The sequence below is a fragment of the Eupeodes corollae genome, chromosome X (assembly GCF_945859685.1).
Source record: "Eupeodes corollae chromosome X, idEupCoro1.1, whole genome shotgun sequence".
Lineage (NCBI taxonomy): Eukaryota > Metazoa > Arthropoda > Insecta > Diptera > Syrphidae > Eupeodes > Eupeodes corollae.
This window is the reverse complement of record NC_079150.1, coordinates 3,601,541-3,621,269: the sequence shown is the minus strand read 5'-3', so window position 1 is coordinate 3,621,269 and position 19,729 is coordinate 3,601,541. Positions and strand designations below refer to the sequence as shown.

At 31.8% G+C, this 19,729-nt stretch overlaps 1 protein-coding gene across 5 annotated transcripts; it reads left to right on the top strand.

Annotated features, from left to right (window-relative positions):
- Window positions 1-750: 750 nt before the first annotated feature.
- On the top strand, window positions 751-17,740 carry LOC129953246 (adenosylhomocysteinase-like 1). Of its 5 annotated transcripts, none has more exons than XM_056066209.1 (10): window positions 751-1,215; window positions 8,755-8,799; window positions 13,252-13,342; window positions 13,415-13,737; window positions 13,910-14,259; window positions 14,317-14,469; window positions 14,895-15,060; window positions 15,158-15,404; window positions 15,465-15,596; window positions 16,233-17,740. In XM_056066209.1, exons 1-9 carry the CDS (start codon window positions 1,165-1,167, stop codon window positions 15,587-15,589), a joined length of 1,551 nt encoding a protein of 516 aa, XP_055922184.1. In that variant the 5' UTR covers window positions 751-1,164; the 3' UTR covers window positions 15,590-15,596; window positions 16,233-17,740. The 5 variants fall into 5 exon arrangements, with proteins under 5 accessions (XP_055922184.1, XP_055922186.1, XP_055922182.1 ...); XM_056066207.1 differs by having other exon boundaries at window positions 752-1,215; window positions 15,465-15,585; XM_056066212.1 differs by lacking the exon at window positions 751-1,215 and adding an exon at window positions 1,818-1,921 and having other exon boundaries at window positions 15,465-15,585.
- The last annotated feature ends 1,989 nt before the right edge of the window (window positions 17,741-19,729 follow it).

Here is a 19,729-nt window from a genome sequence, read left to right as displayed (position 1 = left end):
AGTGATTTCACCTCAAATGAAATTTTGTCATTCAGTCACGGCAAAGTGTGACCGGATCTGCTAGTAATTATACAATTCATTAAGCCCTGCTTGGCCCACTTTAGGATTTGGGTCGGGTGTAAGATTTGGTATATTCAAAGTTTCTTTTGCATTTAAATAATTCTCGAGTACCTTGAACTTAATGAAATTTTCTTTAAATTTTTGAATAATTTGAAAACAAGATTTTAAAAACATTTAATAAAATTCCTCAAAATAATTCATACGTGAGCAACACTGAAAGAAAAAACCGGTGAAGTAACAACAATAGCAACCATTTTTGCTTGTTTTACGTAAAAGTTGAACATTGAAAATTTATCTAAAATAGAAATAAATGTTTCCTCGTTCTTAAATTATGATAATTGTTATTTATTTAATCTATTGGGAACGCTCGCTTTTTGCTTCAAAATCACTAAAAAAAACTGTATTAGTAAAAAATCGTTATCGAAATACTTCAACTATTACTTAATCAAAATACAATGTCAAAAATCTTAATATTTAAAAGTCAAATAATTCGTTTCTTTCATTTGCTTCTTTTTCAGCACTGTCTATAATTCTTGATTAGTTAGTGGTGAATTGAAATATGGTGCGGTGAATTTATCTCGTTGTTAGATGTGTTTGTGTCACATGAGATTTTAGTTACTTTGTCAAACTGGAATGACGGCCATGTTTGGGATCTTTATATTGAATGTGCTTTTTTGGATTTTACATATGTTTTTTTTTGACATTCAAAAGCAGGAATTTCTTGCTCTCTTCTGAAAAATTGATCATTCAAGTAAATTTAATTGTTATTTAATCTGTGTCATATGTCGGTGTAGAATACAAAAAAATCTTGAACGTCGAACCTTAAATATTAAGTTCAAGCTTAATGCATTTAAATCCCAATAAATCCTAAATACAAATTATTGTTTGTTTTCCAATGCGAATGGCTGGACAATAAATCTTATCATTTAATAAAGCTTCATCCAAAATATCAAAATCACCATAAGTTTACTTACTAATTAACCCATCATTCATTGAAAATACTGCTCGTATTTTAAGAATAGAGCAACTTTGTGCATACTAGAACCGCAAGTGAGTTTTTCTTTTAGACTTATTACAAAATTGAGAAGAACCAGCAGCGCCGAAATGAATAATGTTAGTGATATACCCGTTCCAGACCCCGGATCGGGAGAAAAGGTTAGTAATTCTTGTTATTCTCGTGTATGTTGCTTAGAATTTACTTCTATCATGATAAGAATTTGTGTCATTAAACTTTTATAAGTGTCAGCCTTGAAAATACTCTGTTGTTTTTTTTTTTCTTTGCTAAAAAATATATGATAATGTGTTAAAGGTTACTTGGATTAGCCAGAACCACCCACCTCAATCGCCCTTGTCGCCGTTCGTACACAACAAATTATTTGTCTATGACATAATTTTTTCTTAACGAACCTGCATATGCAATGAAATAATATAAAATAAGTCACGAAGAGATAAAAATAAATACAGATATTTATTGACAGGATCTCTAGTTTGACTAATAGGTGTACTTTAAGTGCCTTCTTAAAATAAGCATAAAAACATTCAGGTTTCAAATTTCGAAAAATATTGCAAAATATCACATGAATATCTTTTCATCTCACGTGCTGTAGTAGAAGTTGGTATATAGTAGCAAAAGTTGTTTTGAAGACTGACTGACTAGTAACTATGCTTAGGTAATTAAGATATGAATTACAAACTGGCAGTGATAAATAGTGCTACGTATTGAAGTTCTTTCATAATCAATATGGATATTCAAAAGATTTATTATAAATAAGAATTTAACGTTTCCTTTTGCTAAATTAATAAACAAGATCTGCCCAGTTTCTGATTGAGAATCTTTCAACCGAAGAGCCTTTGACAAAACGTAGGGTTATCTTAATTTATTTTATTTGTTTTAAAATCGACTTACACAGTAAGATATAATATATAAACTAGTGATAAGTATGTTATTAACAAAACAAATATGGACATTTATAATAACATATGTACATGCATAATAACTTGAGTACATCGTCGTTTTAACTGCTCATTAGCCTTCAATGTTCACCAAGTAAATTTTGGTAGGGAAAATATTTTGTAAATCTTAATCAAATCCTCGTTATCTACTCTGAAATTTAGGAGCCTTGTATAGAATTTCTGGGACAACAGTAGTAAACATTTGTCTATAGCGTAAGATTGTTTAGTGATTTTTTTTTCCGTTAGTCTACTCTTAAGCTGGCCATACAAAGATCGAAATGGAGCAGAGTCGATCTAAAATCGATTGTGGATGGGGAAACTGAGCTGGCTCGGTTTGGCTCTGCCGCTCCATTTGGATTTTCAGAAAGTTAGAAATCAACGTGCCTGAACCAAGGTTAAGCTTGAAAAATAGTGGCAACTATGTATACCCCCTCAGTTACTCAAAGCTATTTCAAATATATGCACATATAAAAATACACTGATGTACATATATGTAGACCTACACATAAGATACTTTTTTTTTTATTATTGCAAACAAATGTTTCATGCAATTTTTTCGAATATCAATTTATTTTTAATGCAAATCATTTTCGAATTTCCATCAAAAATTTGTTTAATGCAAAATACAACTCATTTTTACAATTCTGGTATAAATATACAGTATTAAAAAAAGTATAGAAACGATCTTAGCTTGCAAATTCTATTGTAATAAAAAGCATTTTGGGGAAGGGTATAAACAAACTTTAAACTTAACAAAAACGAAATAATTATGTATAAAAAATCTCTTAAGTATTTCTCATTAACTTGCCCTGAAAAAAATAAATAAATTAAAACAAGTACTTCATTTCTGTAATGTAATTCTTTTATGGTTAAAATGTTTGCTAATCCCTAAATACATGGTCGTTTCACATTTATTTTTAATAGTATAATCGCATCTTTCAATATATAACTAACCTTGACACATATCTTGAAAAGTGTGACATACCATCAATTTGTTTTATTTTAACCTTAAGATTTGTTTGTCTTTTGCCCTGCAGTTTCTTTTGAGTTCACCCCAGACATGTTCCATTATTTTAAAATCAAATAATTTTCATGGGCCTTCTATCAAATGTATTGTTTAGTAGGGATTATATTCTTTTTACAACTTTTAGAGGCCCTTCGGTTAATTATATTGCGTAAATCCTCATTAATTGGATTGCCCTCTTTGGCAAACGGCATCATTTCGATGCACAGAGTCCGAATTCACTCAACGGCACAGGTTTTTCATTTTACGGATATTTTTCAAGAAAATTGCTTAAAATCTGCCAAAATAATCCAAACATGTGTATACTTGTTTTTTATTATATTTAGGGAACACTAAAAGTAATTTGTATACCTTTAATATGCCAAAGATACAGTGTGAGCATTAAGAAAAGAGGGAAGAGTTGGATAGGAGGTGCGGGTGTACAGTGATTTTGAAGCCTGAACCATGCAATGATAGGGAAAGATAGAGCAATGCATTCCACATTCGCGTAGCACGGCTAAAAAATGAATCTCTATACTTCATAGTACGGCTGAAGTTGGGCTTAAGGATAAACTGATGGACATTTAAGGGAAGGAATGCAACTGGCTAGTACCCGTGGCATGATGGTTAGTGCGTTAGACTTTCATGCAAGGGGTCTTGGGTTCAATCCCTGCCTGTGCCACCTTAATTTAAAAAAAAAATAATTTTCGCGGGTACTGCCTCTTGCGAGGAATTGACAAATCCTTCAAGAGTAATTCTTGTCATGAAAGAGTGCTTTCTCAAACTAGCCGTTCGGATTTGGCCTAAAATTGTAGGTCCCTTCCATTCCTGACAACAGTACTCGCACACAGGAATGGTTGAGAGTTGTAAGTCACTAGGCAATGGTTCACAACGGGCTGTTGCTCCACCCAATTTATTTATTTATTTATGCAACTGGCTATTTCACTAGAGCATAGTATGTCAAAATAAAGGTAAAAAGGGTGAGACAAGAAACTTTGCGACGATGTTTGCGTGACGTAATCAAGTTGGTGATGTTAATGTCAAAATATTGTTTGAATACTGTCCGAGATGCTTAAATAAGTTACTGGAGCATCAGCCCAGAGACGAGAGTTATATTCGGTTTCGGACTTTAATAGGTTTGTAGCCCGATCAGACGGAGAGAAAAAATGGTTGCTGATGCACATTCCCAGGGTTTCGAGATTTTCCGTTTTTCGCTGATACTCATTGGTAGTGGCAAAGGGGATATACCTTGTTTTAAAGATACAAAACAGCATTGGGTTTTCGAAGCATTTAATTCCACACGAGTTTTTATTCTTCATTGTACAATGCTGTGTAGGTCGAAATTTAATGAGCTAATCATATTTTCGTTGCAGTTCCACATCCGAAGAGGAGGGTTGGGAGTCTGGAAAAGAATATGAAAAGTAAAAGTGTTATCGTTAGCCAAACAATGTATTGGATTAGAAGTAGTCGACATTAGATCATTTATAAAAATAAGAAAAATGGTCAGAGACAAAACAGAGCCCTGGGTTTCAGAATTGAATCCGTCCAAAACAACTTGTATTAAAAGAACATTTCTAATTCAACAAAGAAGAGATTTGTCGATACCTGAGACATGATGCATGATGCCTGACTTTATCAATTGCCTTTGAAATATCAAGTGCAATAATCTTACTTTCTCCAAAACGATCTAAAGATGATCGGTGAGATGAACCATGAGATCACCAGTGGACCTATTGCTACGAAAGCAGTATTGCCGGTCATTAAGAAGCTTTCGTTCCTCAAGATATTTCTTAAGCTGATAATTAATCATCATCGTTTCCATGACCTTCCAAAGGTTATTTTGTCGCCCTAAACACACAAACACGTTTTCAAGAAAGTTGACTCTGTAATTTGTTTTACCATTTTTTATTTGCATGAGCTCCATGAGCTCCATGATCTCCAACTATCTTTTTCTTCATTAACGTCGAATTTTTTGTACATCTTTGAACGATACCGGATCCTTGTCATGTTAATTGCAATAGTATTTGTTTAAACTGCTGCCAAGATATTTTAGCCAATTAAAAATATTCTTCTTTCTCCTTAATTAATGTAGAAGTCGATTTTGAATACTTGTGTTTGACATACAAAAATGTGGATAAGGTAACATGTTTGGTTTAAAAATGGTGAGGGACACGTTTGTGGAAAATGTAATTAAGGAGTTGTAAATTTGGATCAGATTATTTATTTCAAAATCGTAAGTAAAAAGCATTTTTTATAAAATAAATGAAGGAACTGCGTTGATTTTAAACACATTCTCTTATGCTCTTAGTAGTTCCGTTAGTATCCTATGACTCTTTAAAAAGATGATATTTCAGTTTGGCAAACTTAGAACCAGCTAGAAAAAGGATACCGATGATCATAATATCAAATAATTATATGTCAAAAAGGAAGTTTATAAGTAAAATATAAGTTTTTGGATTGAAATAAGCTCAGGAATAGATTTTGTATTGGTTATACGACCTGTATAAAAGATTACGTTATGGGTGATTGTACAAAAGTTGGGTAACTTTTGAGGTTTTTTTGTTTGCGGTAGTTATTAAATCAAACTTCTATAAATTCGGGTGAATATGATAGCTAATATAATTAGTATATTGTTCCCAATCACTTTTCACTTTTTTGAGTACATTGTAAGATATTTAAAAAATTCAGAATTTGACAGCCAGGGGACTGACGAGGTAACATTGTACTGATACATGTTATACACAGTTTTGAAAGTATTTTAATGAAATTTAATACAAATTAGTAAAAATCTCTTTGGATTTAATAATGATCTCTTAAAATCACTAAGTAACAATTAAAAATAATTATTAATAGGTAATACTGGGAGAAAATACTCTATCAGTTTTCAAAACAGACTTTTGACAGTTAACGTTACGTTATTAACTTATCTTTTACTACTTTCACATAGTATTTCAAAAATTTCTTAGTAATCAACAAACAATATAAACAAAATCTAACAATATTCATCTTCGAAATACTTCTTCGTTTCCGGCTGCTAGCTCCTCCTGGAGCATAAGTCGGCAACCAGTTCCTTCCATCTCTCTCTATTCCTTGAGACCAAGTCTCCAAGCAATGGGACCGAGCTTAATTCAAGACAGATGATCTCTATGTTTCTTTTGGTCTTCCAGGCCGCCTTCTACCTTGAGGATTCCATTGAAAGCACTGCTTTGCTATGTTGTCGTCCGGCTTCCTCAATGTATGGCCAATCCAGCGCCACTTTCTCTGCGCGATGTCAACATCCACTTTTGTTTGCACAGTCCTGAGCCACAGTTCATCGTTAGATATGGTTTGTGGCCACCGGATGTTCAGGATATAACGCAGACAGCGGTTGACGAAAATTTGCAACCTTCTCGAGATGCCAGCAGAACACTTCCACGTTTCACAGGCATATAGCTGCACGGACAAACAACTAATGATCATGAAATCAAGAACAATAATAATAAACTTGACACATCACTGACGCCATAGGACTGACGAAAAAGAGAACATTTGAGATTACAATCAGGATTAATGTTTTTTTTTTTGTAATTTCGAATATCCACAAACTACATTTTAATAAATCAAAGTCTAATATGAATAAATAAAAATAAACTTTGAATTACCAAAAAAATAACGACTCACCATAGGATTGACGTGTTTACTGGCTTATCACATGTATATACAACAAACAAAACCCAAACTCTGGTACAGTTATGATGGCCGTCAAATTGTGCGACCCGCAACTAACTTTATTACCAACCTTAAAATTCAAAGTGAGATTTGACGTTTACTGCTGGAACACAATTCAAAATCGGTGCCGGAGTCGTAACTGGAGTCGGAAAATCTGTCACAAGTTGTCGTACGTTTTACAAAAAGTACGCACACAATGTGTCGTACGGCTTTTTGATGTTATTGGGTATATTTGCAGTTTACAACCACATCAAATTTCTCATAAAATATTTTCTTGTTCACTTTTATTTCTTATTTAAATATGTTTCCACTTTTTTATTGAAACACTATTAAAAAAAAACATAATCACCAAGTTATTCACTTCAAAAATGGAAATGTCATATGTGTCGTACGTTAAAGTTAAAAGTTGGTCAACTCTTCCGACTCCGGCTGCGGCTCCGATTCCAGTTGCGTCGCGTTGTGTTCGTACATTTGCATTTGCGTACATTGAATACTTTGACAGCTATGCCAGTTACGACTACGACTCCGTCTCCGACACCATTGTGTTCCAGCAGTGAGTCGGCGATATTTCGCACGAATTTCAAATTTAAATAACACAACGGACTGACGAATGAAACTGAACACAACATTTCTTATTTTTTTTATTATTGGAGAACACTGTATTATGAAAGTTGTAGTATGTATTTAACTATATACATAACAGATTGTAGTAAATTGATAAGTTTTCTCAAATCAATGATAATGTTTAAGTATCTTAATTGTTAGTTTTCAGGGTTGTGACATGCCAAAGGACTGTCTCTCCAATGTTTTGAAATAAATTGTAATCTTAATAAAATATAATACTACTGTATAAATTGGTTGATGACATCCAGTTTACACAACTTTTGCTCAATCGCCCTTATTTATGTTGTTCGTATGTAAAAAAAATAAAAATATACGTGTTTTATAGTTATTCAATTATTAAAAAAAATACAAAAAAGAAGACTTACAAAAAAACTATATAGGAAGAGGACGTTATGAGAGTTGGAAGTTCCTTTTGGTATAATATAAAGCAACTTCGGATTTTTTCGCTAGCGACTTCGTACACAAAATTCAATTTGTGATAGGCAACGCTGTATAGCCCATATTCTTAGTACCTGTTCGTTACTTCTGTTTGTATGCTACGATATTCAGTATAATATAATGTCAAAGAACTTATCGTATGAATTGTATGAATAAAACAAAATACATGTCCCTAAGTTAAAGAGAGTTAATGATTAGTTTTTTTTCAAACAAACAGATTCAAACTTCACAATAAACTCAAATTCGATAATATTCCCACTATTGGACTCGCGCACTTAAATATGCCTCGAGTATATATTCTGACCTTTATAAATGTCTTGTTCCTCTTACACACACTCTTTTTTTTAATCCAAAAGCATAAAGATCAGAACCCATGGGCAAAACTATTCCTACTTTTCTTACCCATTTCATTTCCAAACTAATCCGTTCTGTATTTAGCTTTTAGTTTACTTTCTTTTAGAGCTGATCCGTTTCTTTTCTTATCTGTGTTTGTATTAATTAATTTAAAATATATATATATATTTTTTGAAGTTATTAACCAAAACAATGTTCTGCTGTTTTAAAATAATATATAATTTTTTTATGTATTAATTGTTTACCTTTGCCTTTCATCGTTTTGAAATTTGTTTCGAATTTCAACAAAAATGAACAATTATTCTCTTACACATTTGATCATTGACTCAATTGGGGTCTAACAAATCCAAGTTTAGTACTAAACTTTCGACATAGTTGAAATGTGGATTTGTTTTTTCTCTAACGGTTCCGAAAGAACGTTTCGTGTTTATATGTTTAGATGTAGCCAAAGCTTAAGTTTAATGTTGAAAATTAATTATTTTTTAAAAATGGTCCTAAGAACTAAACACGTTTAAATAATTTGTATTTTGTATGTATGTATGTATCAGTCCTTTTTTAGCATAAAATATTTTATTTAATTTATAAACAAGAAAACTGAATACAAATTATTATAGGAAATGGATGCATCTAGTTCTCTTATTGGACAACGTACATCAATGGTAAGCGTTTTCTTGAAACTGATAATTTATGGGTTGTTAGAAAGCAACCCTTAATGTCGGTGGATAACACGATATTTAAAATTGCCATTAATTATATTTTCTAATTTTCACTTATATATTTGATTTCGATAACACAACTTTGATTATTTCCATAATGCTAAAAACTATACAAACAGTATTATGTACATCCGACACAAGTGTTCGAACTGTCCAAAACATCTTTTTTCCAAAACAAAATACATTGTAGAGTCTTTTTGTTTGTTCTTATTGTAGTTTTCACTCTTTTTAAGTTGATATGAAATGGGTTGGGTCGAAATACTGTATGGATCAAAATACTGTATTTAAAATACTGTATGGATCAAAATACTGTATTTAAAATACTGTATCTCAAAATACTGTATGTACAAAATGCTGTATATCAAAATTCTGTATTTCAAAATGCTGTTAATAAGGCTAAAAAATAAAAATCGTTTTGGCAATGTAAAACAGTTCGCACTTTTTAAAATTATCAAAACGAAATTTATTTTTTAGCCTTATTTACAGCATTTTGCACAATAACATATGTACATATGATCATTCATAATAATAAAAATAAAAATAATAATAAAAAAAAATCTTCTTTTTATTTTCTCTTTCTCTTTTTGTTCTTCTTAGTTATTTGTATCCCTTTCACATTTGTACATGAATTGTTCCTACCATAATCAACAATTGCATAAACAATTGCACCAAACTAATTGATCCGTCAAAACTTCCAGTATTATTCAGTATTATGAGATACAGTATTTTGACAATACAGCATTTTGAGACACAGTATTTTGAAATACAGAATATTAACCATACAGTATCGTACAGTATCATACAAAGTTTTGACCATACAGTATTTTAAAATACAGCATTTCGACCCGCTCCCTATGAGATATTACACAAAAAATATACTTACCTATCACTTTTGTATAAATATCATCAAATGAATGTTTTCATTCTGTGTTTTTGCTTTGTACAATATTTATTGTCATCTTAACGTTCTCTTCGCATGAAAGAAAACTAACAAATTTTGTTTTAAATAGATTAATAAGCTATTGATAAAGAGTCAGAGTTTATTATTTACAAAAACATATAATAAACCCATAAAGTAGTTTTTATTCAATAGCAAATCAAGAGTCAAAAATGTTTAAAAATCTTATGAAGGGTGATTTTTTAGCTATAATCTTTTTTAGCTGTTTTTGGTTTAAACAGCTGACGCACGTTTCGTGTTTTGTTTCACTGTCAAATATCTTCAGTTTGGTCTATAATTTTACCCATGAATCGTCTAAAAGCGAACAACGCCTGCAAATTATTGAACTTTATTATCAAAATGCGCGCTCTGTTAAGAAAGTTCATCTCGCGCTTTTTCCATTTAATTGTGTTCAGCGACGAAGCTCAATAGGTACGTAAATTAGCAGAATTGTTGATTTTAAAGTGAATATCAGCTAGAAGTATTGCAAGAGCTACCAATGAATCCAGAAAACTTCACAGTTTTTGGACTAAGCGGATGGACCATTTGAGGCTGCGCTTTCAAAATTTCAAACATTTGCATGAAACAATCTTCAAACATTAAATACTATGGACCATACTATCGATTCAAATAAAGATTTCATGCATTTTTCTGAATTGTATGTGTTTTTTTTTAAATTTCTATAGCTTTTAAAAAATCACCCTTTATGATTTCCTCATTAAATATTTTGATGTTAGTTAGTAACGTTGTAAATTTGAGAATACTTTGTGCATATAGATTTCCTGTTGAATTTGAGTTATTTCTTTATTGATGTAAAAAGCAGTTGATAGTAACAAAATAAAAATATGAAATATAAAAGTGAAAATTAAAAGTATCTAGATAATTCAACCAACTGCCTAAATATCTTGATTCTTAGAAAAAAAAGTTTAATTTTCTCTTCATTCCTTTTATTAATTATCCATTGCAAAACCCAAGTAATTTACAATTTTAGTACATTGACGGGTGAGTTGATGTCTCCAATTCTTTTCCTCAATCTCAGGTATAAGATACCAAGTTCGGAATTGGGATCTGGATACACCCTTAACATGTTTTTAGTGCCGAGGTAGCTGTGTAAATTATTTATCTTCTCAACATATAGAGATCAACTCTGTATACTTCTGGAGCATCTCTCATTAAATAGGAATATTTCCATATATAAATACATTAGCAATTGGTTTTCTGGTGCAAGACATTGGTGTTAAAGGCCAACGTAGTTTTCTGAAATAAATAAAAAGCAAAATACCATTTAGGTTATGAATATGAGACTAGAACGTCAAAAAGCTGAAAGAGGAAAGATTTTCGGGTCCAGTTAAGAAGAAGCATTGTAAGCGTTTTCCAAACTACAATTTCGTCACACAATATTTGGAATTAAGCACTGCGTTTGTGTGATACTTATTTCTTACGTTTTTATAGTATACTAGCGGCTCGGTACGTGCTTCGATACGAGTAAGGAATAGTAATATAAAAAATGATTATTGAGTTCATTTATTCAAACAAAATATCTACCAGTTAAGATTGTAGCTTCAATCAAATTTGGCTATTACTTTTCCACTGCCAATCTGGTGCCATTACACAGTTTTGGTGAATTAATGTTTCGCAATAATATAATCAAAGAACCAATTTTCAGATTCAAGCAATGCGGTGGATAATTAATTCCCTCATCTTGATTCATAACATTGTCAATTGATTTATAGGTCAATTGATGGCAGTTTCGCTTGAATTTGGAAATCAAAAAATTAATGGCATTGATATGAATGTTTTTCGGCGCTAAAATGGTGCATTCTCTCAACCACTCGTGATTTCTCTAATTCTGAAGAATATTCGGAAAAACACATTCAATCAACTCATCTATAGATTGCGCAATTGTACACAAAATTTTCGGTAAAGTGATCAATCCGTTGGTACTGTCGATTGGTATTTTTCCATCACCAATTTCTTACAATTGTTTTGATAACTCATGGGCAGTTGCTGCATCATTATGTAGGAGAATACGCATATTAATGTTCAATGTCAATTTTCGTACATATCTCCAAAGAACTGATGACTTCAAACAGGCATTTATTTCATCAGCAGGAGTTGATCGAGGAATGAAAGGCAATGTTTGACGAAAGTTCCCTGACAGCAATATTAGAGCACCACCAAAACACCTGTTGTTTATTGCGTAAATCTTGCATTGTTCGATTAAATGCTTCTATTGATTTTTTATTTGCCATTGTGGACTCACCCCATAAAATAATTGACGTTAATCGCAGAATTTTTTGAAATAAGTTTGAGTTTCAATCACCAGTACATTCAATGGCAATTTTAATGCAGAGTGTGCGGTCCGACGACCTTCTAATAATGTAGCAGCAATTCCCGAAGATACAAGTGCCAATGCAATTTTCTATTTCGATCGAATAGTCGCTAAAATCAATGATAGAACGAAAGATATCATTATATTCGATTGTACAAATAAACGTATGTAAATCATAAGAATTGAACTCCTACTCACTTTACAATTCTAACGATTGGTTGCGGTCATACATAACTGTGCTAATGCTTTATTTACAATCGTTAGACACATATCTTCAATTATTTCGTTCGTTGTACATTTCCAAGGTAATCAACCAATCGGGATTTCTTTAAGTATTAGTAAAAATTGTTTGTATATTGGAGTATGGAAAGATGTTGATTTTACACCTTTTCAAGGACTTTTTTTTAAATTTTCTTTACGTACAAACCTTCTCTGGACTTCCACGAATAATTCAAGTTATTGAGTTATAACATTACAACGAAAAGTGGCATTGATTTTTATATATATAGGTTGAACTTACAACTTTTTAACAAAACTGGAAAAACAAAAAATTGTTAAGAAAAGGTTATCAGTGTGGGTCGCATCCAAGCTTCTTTTTATTGTTATTATAATCCGACCAATTAAACTCTAACGAAAGAAATCAAGAAAGAAAATTTACCTGAAAAAAACTACTCCGGCACTAAAAACTATTTAAATAAATTCAAGCAACTCTTCAAACTTGATATTTTATATTTACTATGTACTCTATAAAATCTATCTCTGACAACAGTACTCGCACACAAAAATGGTTGATAGTTGTAAGTCTTAAAACCCCATTATTTCAGCTAAGAATTGAGATACGTTTGACTTGAGCTATAAGTTCATTATTTAATGCATGAATTTCGGATTAATTTAATATTTTTAAAAGCTTCGAACTACAAGTGTTAACTATTTTAAATATGCCTTCTAAGGGCTAAAGAGTTTATGGTTATCTAGATTTTATGCGACTTCATAAAAAACATGCTAGTCATCATCTATACATAGTGCATTATTTTCTTATTTTTTGTTCCACATTTGTGTGTCTTATTTAAACACTTCAAATTTGATTCTTTAAACGCTATTATTTTATTTACATATCTAAATTTAGCAAGAAACAAAACAGTCTGGAGCTTTGAAAAAAACAAGTCGTTATCGCAGCCGATCACTTTCGGCTTCCTCTACAGATTCTTATAGTTCAGGTAAGTTTACCTAATAATATTTTAAATGTTCAAAAATAGTGATGTTATAGTTTTGCCGAAAATTACATACAGCATCGTATACTGGAAGTAGTTCAGATGATGATGATATTCCGCCGAGGGAGAAAGTCCAAAAGAACAGCAAAGGCAGCTTGGATTTTTGTGTTCGTAATATTCAAGGTCAACACGCATTTGGAAGGCGTGAAATTGAAATTGCCGAACAGGAAATGCCTGGAATAATGGCTCTGCGAAAGCGTGCAAGTGAAGATAAACCGCTGAAAAATGCAAGGATTGTGGGCTGCACGCATATTAACGCACAAACAGCAGTACTTATTGAAACTCTCGTTGAACTGGGAGCATCTATTCGTTGGGCAGCGTGTAATATATATTCAACACAGGTAATTAAATTAATTGGACAAAGTGAAAGCGAAAAGATTTTCAATTGAATTCATTTAACAAATTAACAAATTTGTTGAACTTAGCAACTAAAAGATTGTCGCGCAATTATGTAATTTTACAAGTCGATTTTTAGTGACCCACTTAAGAAATATATTTCTTTTTTCTAACCAGAATGAAGTGGCAGCTGCGCTAGCTGAAGCTGGTTATCCAATATTTGCTTGGCGTGGTGAAACCGAAGAAGATTTCTGGTGGTGCATTGATAAATGTGTAAATGCTGAAAATTGGCAACCAAACATGATCCTTGATGACGGTGGTGATGCCACGCATTTGATGTTGAAAAAATACCCGGCTATGTTCAAAATGGTCAAAGGTATCGTAGAAGAAAGTGTAACTGGCGTCCATCGCTTATACCAACTATCGAAATCTAGCAAATTAACTGTTCCAGCAATGAATGTAAACGATTCAGTGACAAAAACTAAATTTGATAATCTCTACAGTTGCAAAGAATCAATTTTGGACAGGTTTGTTTTATATAAAAACAAAGCTTAAGAGGAAAAGCTAAGTATATTTATATTTAGTTTGAAGCGCTCAACAGATGTTATGTTTGGTGGAAAACAAGTAGTAATATGTGGCTATGGGGAAGTTGGTAAAGGATGTGCTCAGGCCTTAAAAGGACATGGTTGCATTGTATATATTACTGAGATCGATCCCATTTGTGCTCTTCAAGCAAGGTAAGTAAATTGACTTTTTTTATTTTTCCATTACTTTTAAGAATATCTATGCATGAGATTGGGATTGCTCAATTTAAGTTATAACGGAGTCGCCGTGTGAGTAATTGTAAAATTATGTACATACTAAAAATTTCAGTGCTATAAGGATTTAAAACCCTCATGTAGCAATATGAATTAAAATAAAAACCTCATAGACAAAGTCACAGAAAATCAAAAGCAGGAAAAAGTAAAAAAGCCAGACATTGAAGGGCAAACACTGTGGGACAAACAAGAAACGTTTGTTGTGTCATGTTATATTGTTCGGTAGCTAGTAGGACATCTTTACTTTTTGAATACATCTCAATATTTTACTTTTCTCACCTTTTATTATGTCTGTGCATGGCGCTCTTTCATAAATATAAAATGCGTTTTATTTAATCTTTCAGTATGGACGGTTTTCGTGTTGTCAAATTAAATGAAGTTATACGCAATGTTGACATCGTTGTTACTGCTACTGGAAACAAAAATGTTGTCAACCGTGAGCATATGGATAAAATGAAAAGTGGATGCATAATTTGTAATATGGGTCATTCAAACACAGAAATCGATGTTGTAAGTCAGACTAGATTGTCAATTTTACAAACATAAACAAACTTGGATTTTAAATCAAAATTGTCAAATTATTTTTGTATCCCTATTTGTTTCACAGAACAGTCTACGAACACCAGATTTGACATGGGAAAAGGTCCGCTCTCAAGTCGATCATATTATATGGCCCGATGGAAAATGGATAATTCTGTTGGCTGAAGGTCGTTTAGTAAACTTATCATGTTCTAGCATACCGTCATTTGTAGTCTCAATAACATCTGCAACACAAGCACTTGCATTGATTGAGCTTTTCAATGCACCACCTGGTCGATATAAGTCTGACGTATATCTCTTGCCTAAAAAGATGGGTAGGATTTTAATTATAAATCTTTAATTTTTCATATAATAATTCAAATTATATTTTTTAGATGAATATGTTGCCAGCTTGCATTTACCCACATTTGACGCACATTTGACAGAACTTTCTGATGAACAAGCCAAATATATGGGTTTAAATAAGGCTGGACCGTTTAAGCCTAATTACTATAGGTGAGTCGAAGGTACATAAATATTGAACATATTTCATTCAAACGTTATATCCAATATGTTATGTGTTTGGATCTCATTAATTTTGTAATCTTTGTGTTACTTTTTTTAATTTAATATTATTATATTTTCAGTTATTAAAAATCGACCCAGTAATTGAAATATCAACATTTATTCTACGTAAATGTTTTTTTTTTCAAATTTATTACATTTAAATTGGTATACAGATTAAATTCTCCAGTTAATCTTTAAACTGCTGTACTCTATGCAAAAACAATTCTCTATCCATCAATTTGCGTTTAATTTGTCCGTAATTAAATACAAATAAATTGAGAATATTCACTATCACTATAATTTCTGAAAAGTTATCTACGGACTCTGACATCAAGTTAAAGAAGCAATCCTATGCTTAATCTATAACTTTCAAAACCATCACCTACGCTCACAAAATTTTATTGCGATTTAATAACTTAAATCAAAGAGCAATTCGTACTTTAATTTTTTATATTTTTCATTAACTTTTAAGATTACATAACTATATTACTAGTGGTTATGATTTTTTAAAGATTCGTTTCATGTCTTAACTGTTACTTTTAGGTGTATTTTTTAATTATAATCTAACGCTTTTATACTTCATTTTTCGTTTGCAGATATTAAGGATTGTTTCCCTTTTCCCAACAAATATTTTTGTTGGTAAACAATACAGAACAAAACAAAATATTATTCAAACTCAATAAGAACTCAACTCAGTAACAAAAACATCACTCCTGAATTCATTAGAGAACGAACTCCTACATAGTACGAACTCCTACATAGTCAAGTATTTCCATGGTTTTAAAGTTAACCGTGTTTTATTTTTTGTTTTAATTGTTTTTAAGAGCGTTGAATAAGTTAAGTTAATAGATTGATGTTACTTATACAAACTATAATTACATTGTCATGTCACTAAAATGTTCGAGTAGTCTATCTACGACTGTCGAAAGAAAGGGTATGTATATAAAAACTTCACAGAAAATCGGAAATACAAAATAAATACAAAGCAATTTTATAAGTTCGATTAAAAATAGAATATGTATTAGACAAATACCTTTTTATAGAAAGCTTAATTGTGATTTATTCATATCGTCGGCTGAATACCTAAAGCTGTTAAGTTCACTCTGCTAAATTTGTAAGTAATAGAAAGATTTTATTGATAAACTTGAATTTAAAAAAAAGGATACTGCACCAACTGCGTAAATTTGATTATTTTTTTAAAGCAAATACAGTTTTTAATAAAATGGCATTTAACTCATCTAATTTGGAGCAAAATTTGAATTTCAGCTTTACGTATTAAACTGACTAAAATTATATAGGCTTAACTGAATGCCTGCAAAACCACTTAGTTAAAATCGAAAGAACTGTCTCTGCCCCCTTTGGGAAAGTCTATGACATTGAAAAATATTTGTATCGAAACTGTTTTTTATTATTGGTTTAGTGATTTTTAAGTTTTTTTTAAATTGACGCCTTACTAAACACTTTTGCCAGCATTGGATACAAACGCATTTAACGACAACAGAAGCATATTTGCAAAGGTTAGTATAACTTTACTTATAAAAAGTGAATCTAAAGAAATTGTCTTTTATCGTAAATTTTGAAAACGTGTCTTCATAAATATGATTTAATTTTTATTTAAAATCCATTAAATTAAAATAAAAGAAAATACAAAATTGTTCTAAAAGTATTGTGTAAAAAAAAACAAGAATATGCTATCTATAAAAAATCAAATCTTTGAACCACACACATATAAAACATGTATATTTTTTAATTAGCTTAATAAAATTGACAAAAAACAGTATTATGCATCACTTCGCATTTAAAAGTAACAACAGCAAAATAAAGCAGAATAATTATTGTCATCATTATATACTTACATAGAAAAATGTATACAGTAATGTGTTGTCATCTAAACAATCTTTGATAAGTGTGAAACTATAAATAAATGTAACCAAATAACGTCGTATTAACTACAACTCAAATGAAATAAAGAAAGCGTTCATTCATATGTTTTTCTTAAAATCGGTATAGATAAATAAGATGAAGCAAATTTAGTTAAACGTGAAACTATATTTTCTATAATTATTCCCAAGATTCAAAAATAAATATAATTTTTAAGAAAAAACATAGTGTTTTTTTTTTTTTAATAACTTTTTCCCATGTTTTATAGAAGATGGAGTAAGTATAATTATTAAAAACGAAAACTAACTAAATACAAAAAGCATATATTGAGAAAGTGAACCTTAACAACCTTTTCATAAACCTGACGAATCCAACACTTAAAACATGCAATCAGATACTTACAATCAGATACTTACATTTCGAATGATGATTAAAACAAAACCAAGTTTATATTTTATTTATTTTGTCAGCATATTATAACTTGGTTTAAAACGCTTTATTTGTTTTTGGCATGCTTGAAGTTTATATTTATTTTTAGAAATGAAAGGTTAACGATTACTTTAATATACAATAAATATCAAATATTTATTTCATGGTTTGAGTTCAGATTGTTTTTATTATTGTATTGAAAAGCTGAGCTTTTTTAAATCAATTTAAATTTGTATAAAATACTTTTTTTCAATAATGCAAATATAAATACTGTAGTACCCGTAGCGTTATGGTAAGTGCGTTGGACTAAGTGGGCTGCGGATAACAAAATAATTCCGGATACACAGTTCGGGTTCAAGGCGGGTCATGACACAATTCATGCTGCGTCTAAACTCGTTTCTGATATCCAATGGAATAAATCAAAACAACAATGCACAGGTGCTGTTCTGGTTGATTTGGAAAAGGCCTTTGACACCGTATGGTTAGAGGGTCTTTACCTAAAACTGAGCAGGCTTGGCATAAGCAAGCCATTGTTGTATATACTTTATGATATGCTTAACGGTAGAAAGTTTGTTGTCAAAAGTGGCAATGTAACTTCTACCACAACATTTTCAATTAAAAATGGTCTTCAACAGGGAGCGGTGAATTCGCCGATTCTCTTCAGCATTTACACCAGCGATCTGATAGGTAGTCTTTCAAAGGCAATTGCGTACGCCGACGATCTAATTGCGTACAGAACGGCCCGAAAGGTTGAGGTTATTAGAATTTTCTTGCAGCGTGATTTCGACAAGATTCAGCGATATTGCGACGACTGGAAACTGAAAATAAATGTCCAGAAGTCAGAGACAATTCTGTTCCGGACTCCGTTGGCTGGGGCCACAAGGGATACGTGTAAGAATTGGCGCAAGATGGTCATCGTTGATCTTCACGGGCAGCCATTAGCAAGCAAAAGTGTAGTGAAGTACCTCGGTATCTGGTTGGATCAGTATTTATATTTCATACGGCCAATGATCGTGTATGGTTGTCCTGTGTGGTTCAACGTTGCCCCTTCCCAGATGAAGAAGTTTCGGGTGTTCGAGCGGCAGTGTTTACGACGCTGTACCGGCTTATATCGAACAGCCGAATCTTCTTATGTGCATTACTATTCCAACGAGGTCCTATACAACGAGGCTCGAATCAACAGAATTGACAATTTCGTGATAAAACTCGTTCGAGGTCACATTGCAAGAGCTATGTCTTCGACCAACAATTTAATTTTCGGGGCGTTCTATCCGAACGACGAGTATTTTGAAAGTGCACGCTTGAGCGGGTTCATTCCACCAGAGGCATTCCTCTTTTTAGACAAATGCGGTCTGATACAGGATAGATTGGCAGTTCCGTTAATCTACCACGTCAGACGAAGAACCGTGGATAGGCGACTCCTGTACAATCGGGACGTCATGGCACATGGCGGAGCAGAGCTCCTTCGGTTCAGTAGGGCTGTGTCCGAGCGGGACCGAACTGATAGGGTGAAGCAGGAGAACCAGTTTTGGTTGCTTCAATCGGCACTTGATATTGGGTAGTCGGGATGGGGTTTTAAGCCTTGGCCGGCATACATACTTGTTTTATAGTTTTAGGGTTTAGTTTTAAGTAGAATAGGCATGGTGGCACAAAAAAAAAATACAAAAAAAAAAAAAAAAAACTAAAGAAATTACAAAAAAAAAACATGGAATATAAAAAAAAAAGAAAAAAAAATTAAAAAAACGTAAAAGAAGACAATAAAATATAAAAACGAAAATGTTAG

What these genes read in the sequence shown, in the direction of transcription:
- LOC129953246 (XM_056066207.1), top strand. Translation starts at nt 1,165, where the DNA reads ATGAATAATGTTAGTGATATACCCGTTCCAGACCCCGGATCGGGAGAA. An exon ending in TACAGATTCTTATAGTTCAG is followed by an intron (nt 13,343 to 13,414) that starts GTAAGTTTACCT and finishes AATTACATACAG; the next exon opens with CATCGTATACTGGAAGTAGT. An exon ending in AAAGAATCAATTTTGGACAG is followed by an intron (nt 14,260 to 14,316) that starts GTTTGTTTTATA and finishes ATTTATATTTAG; the next exon opens with TTTGAAGCGCTCAACAGATG.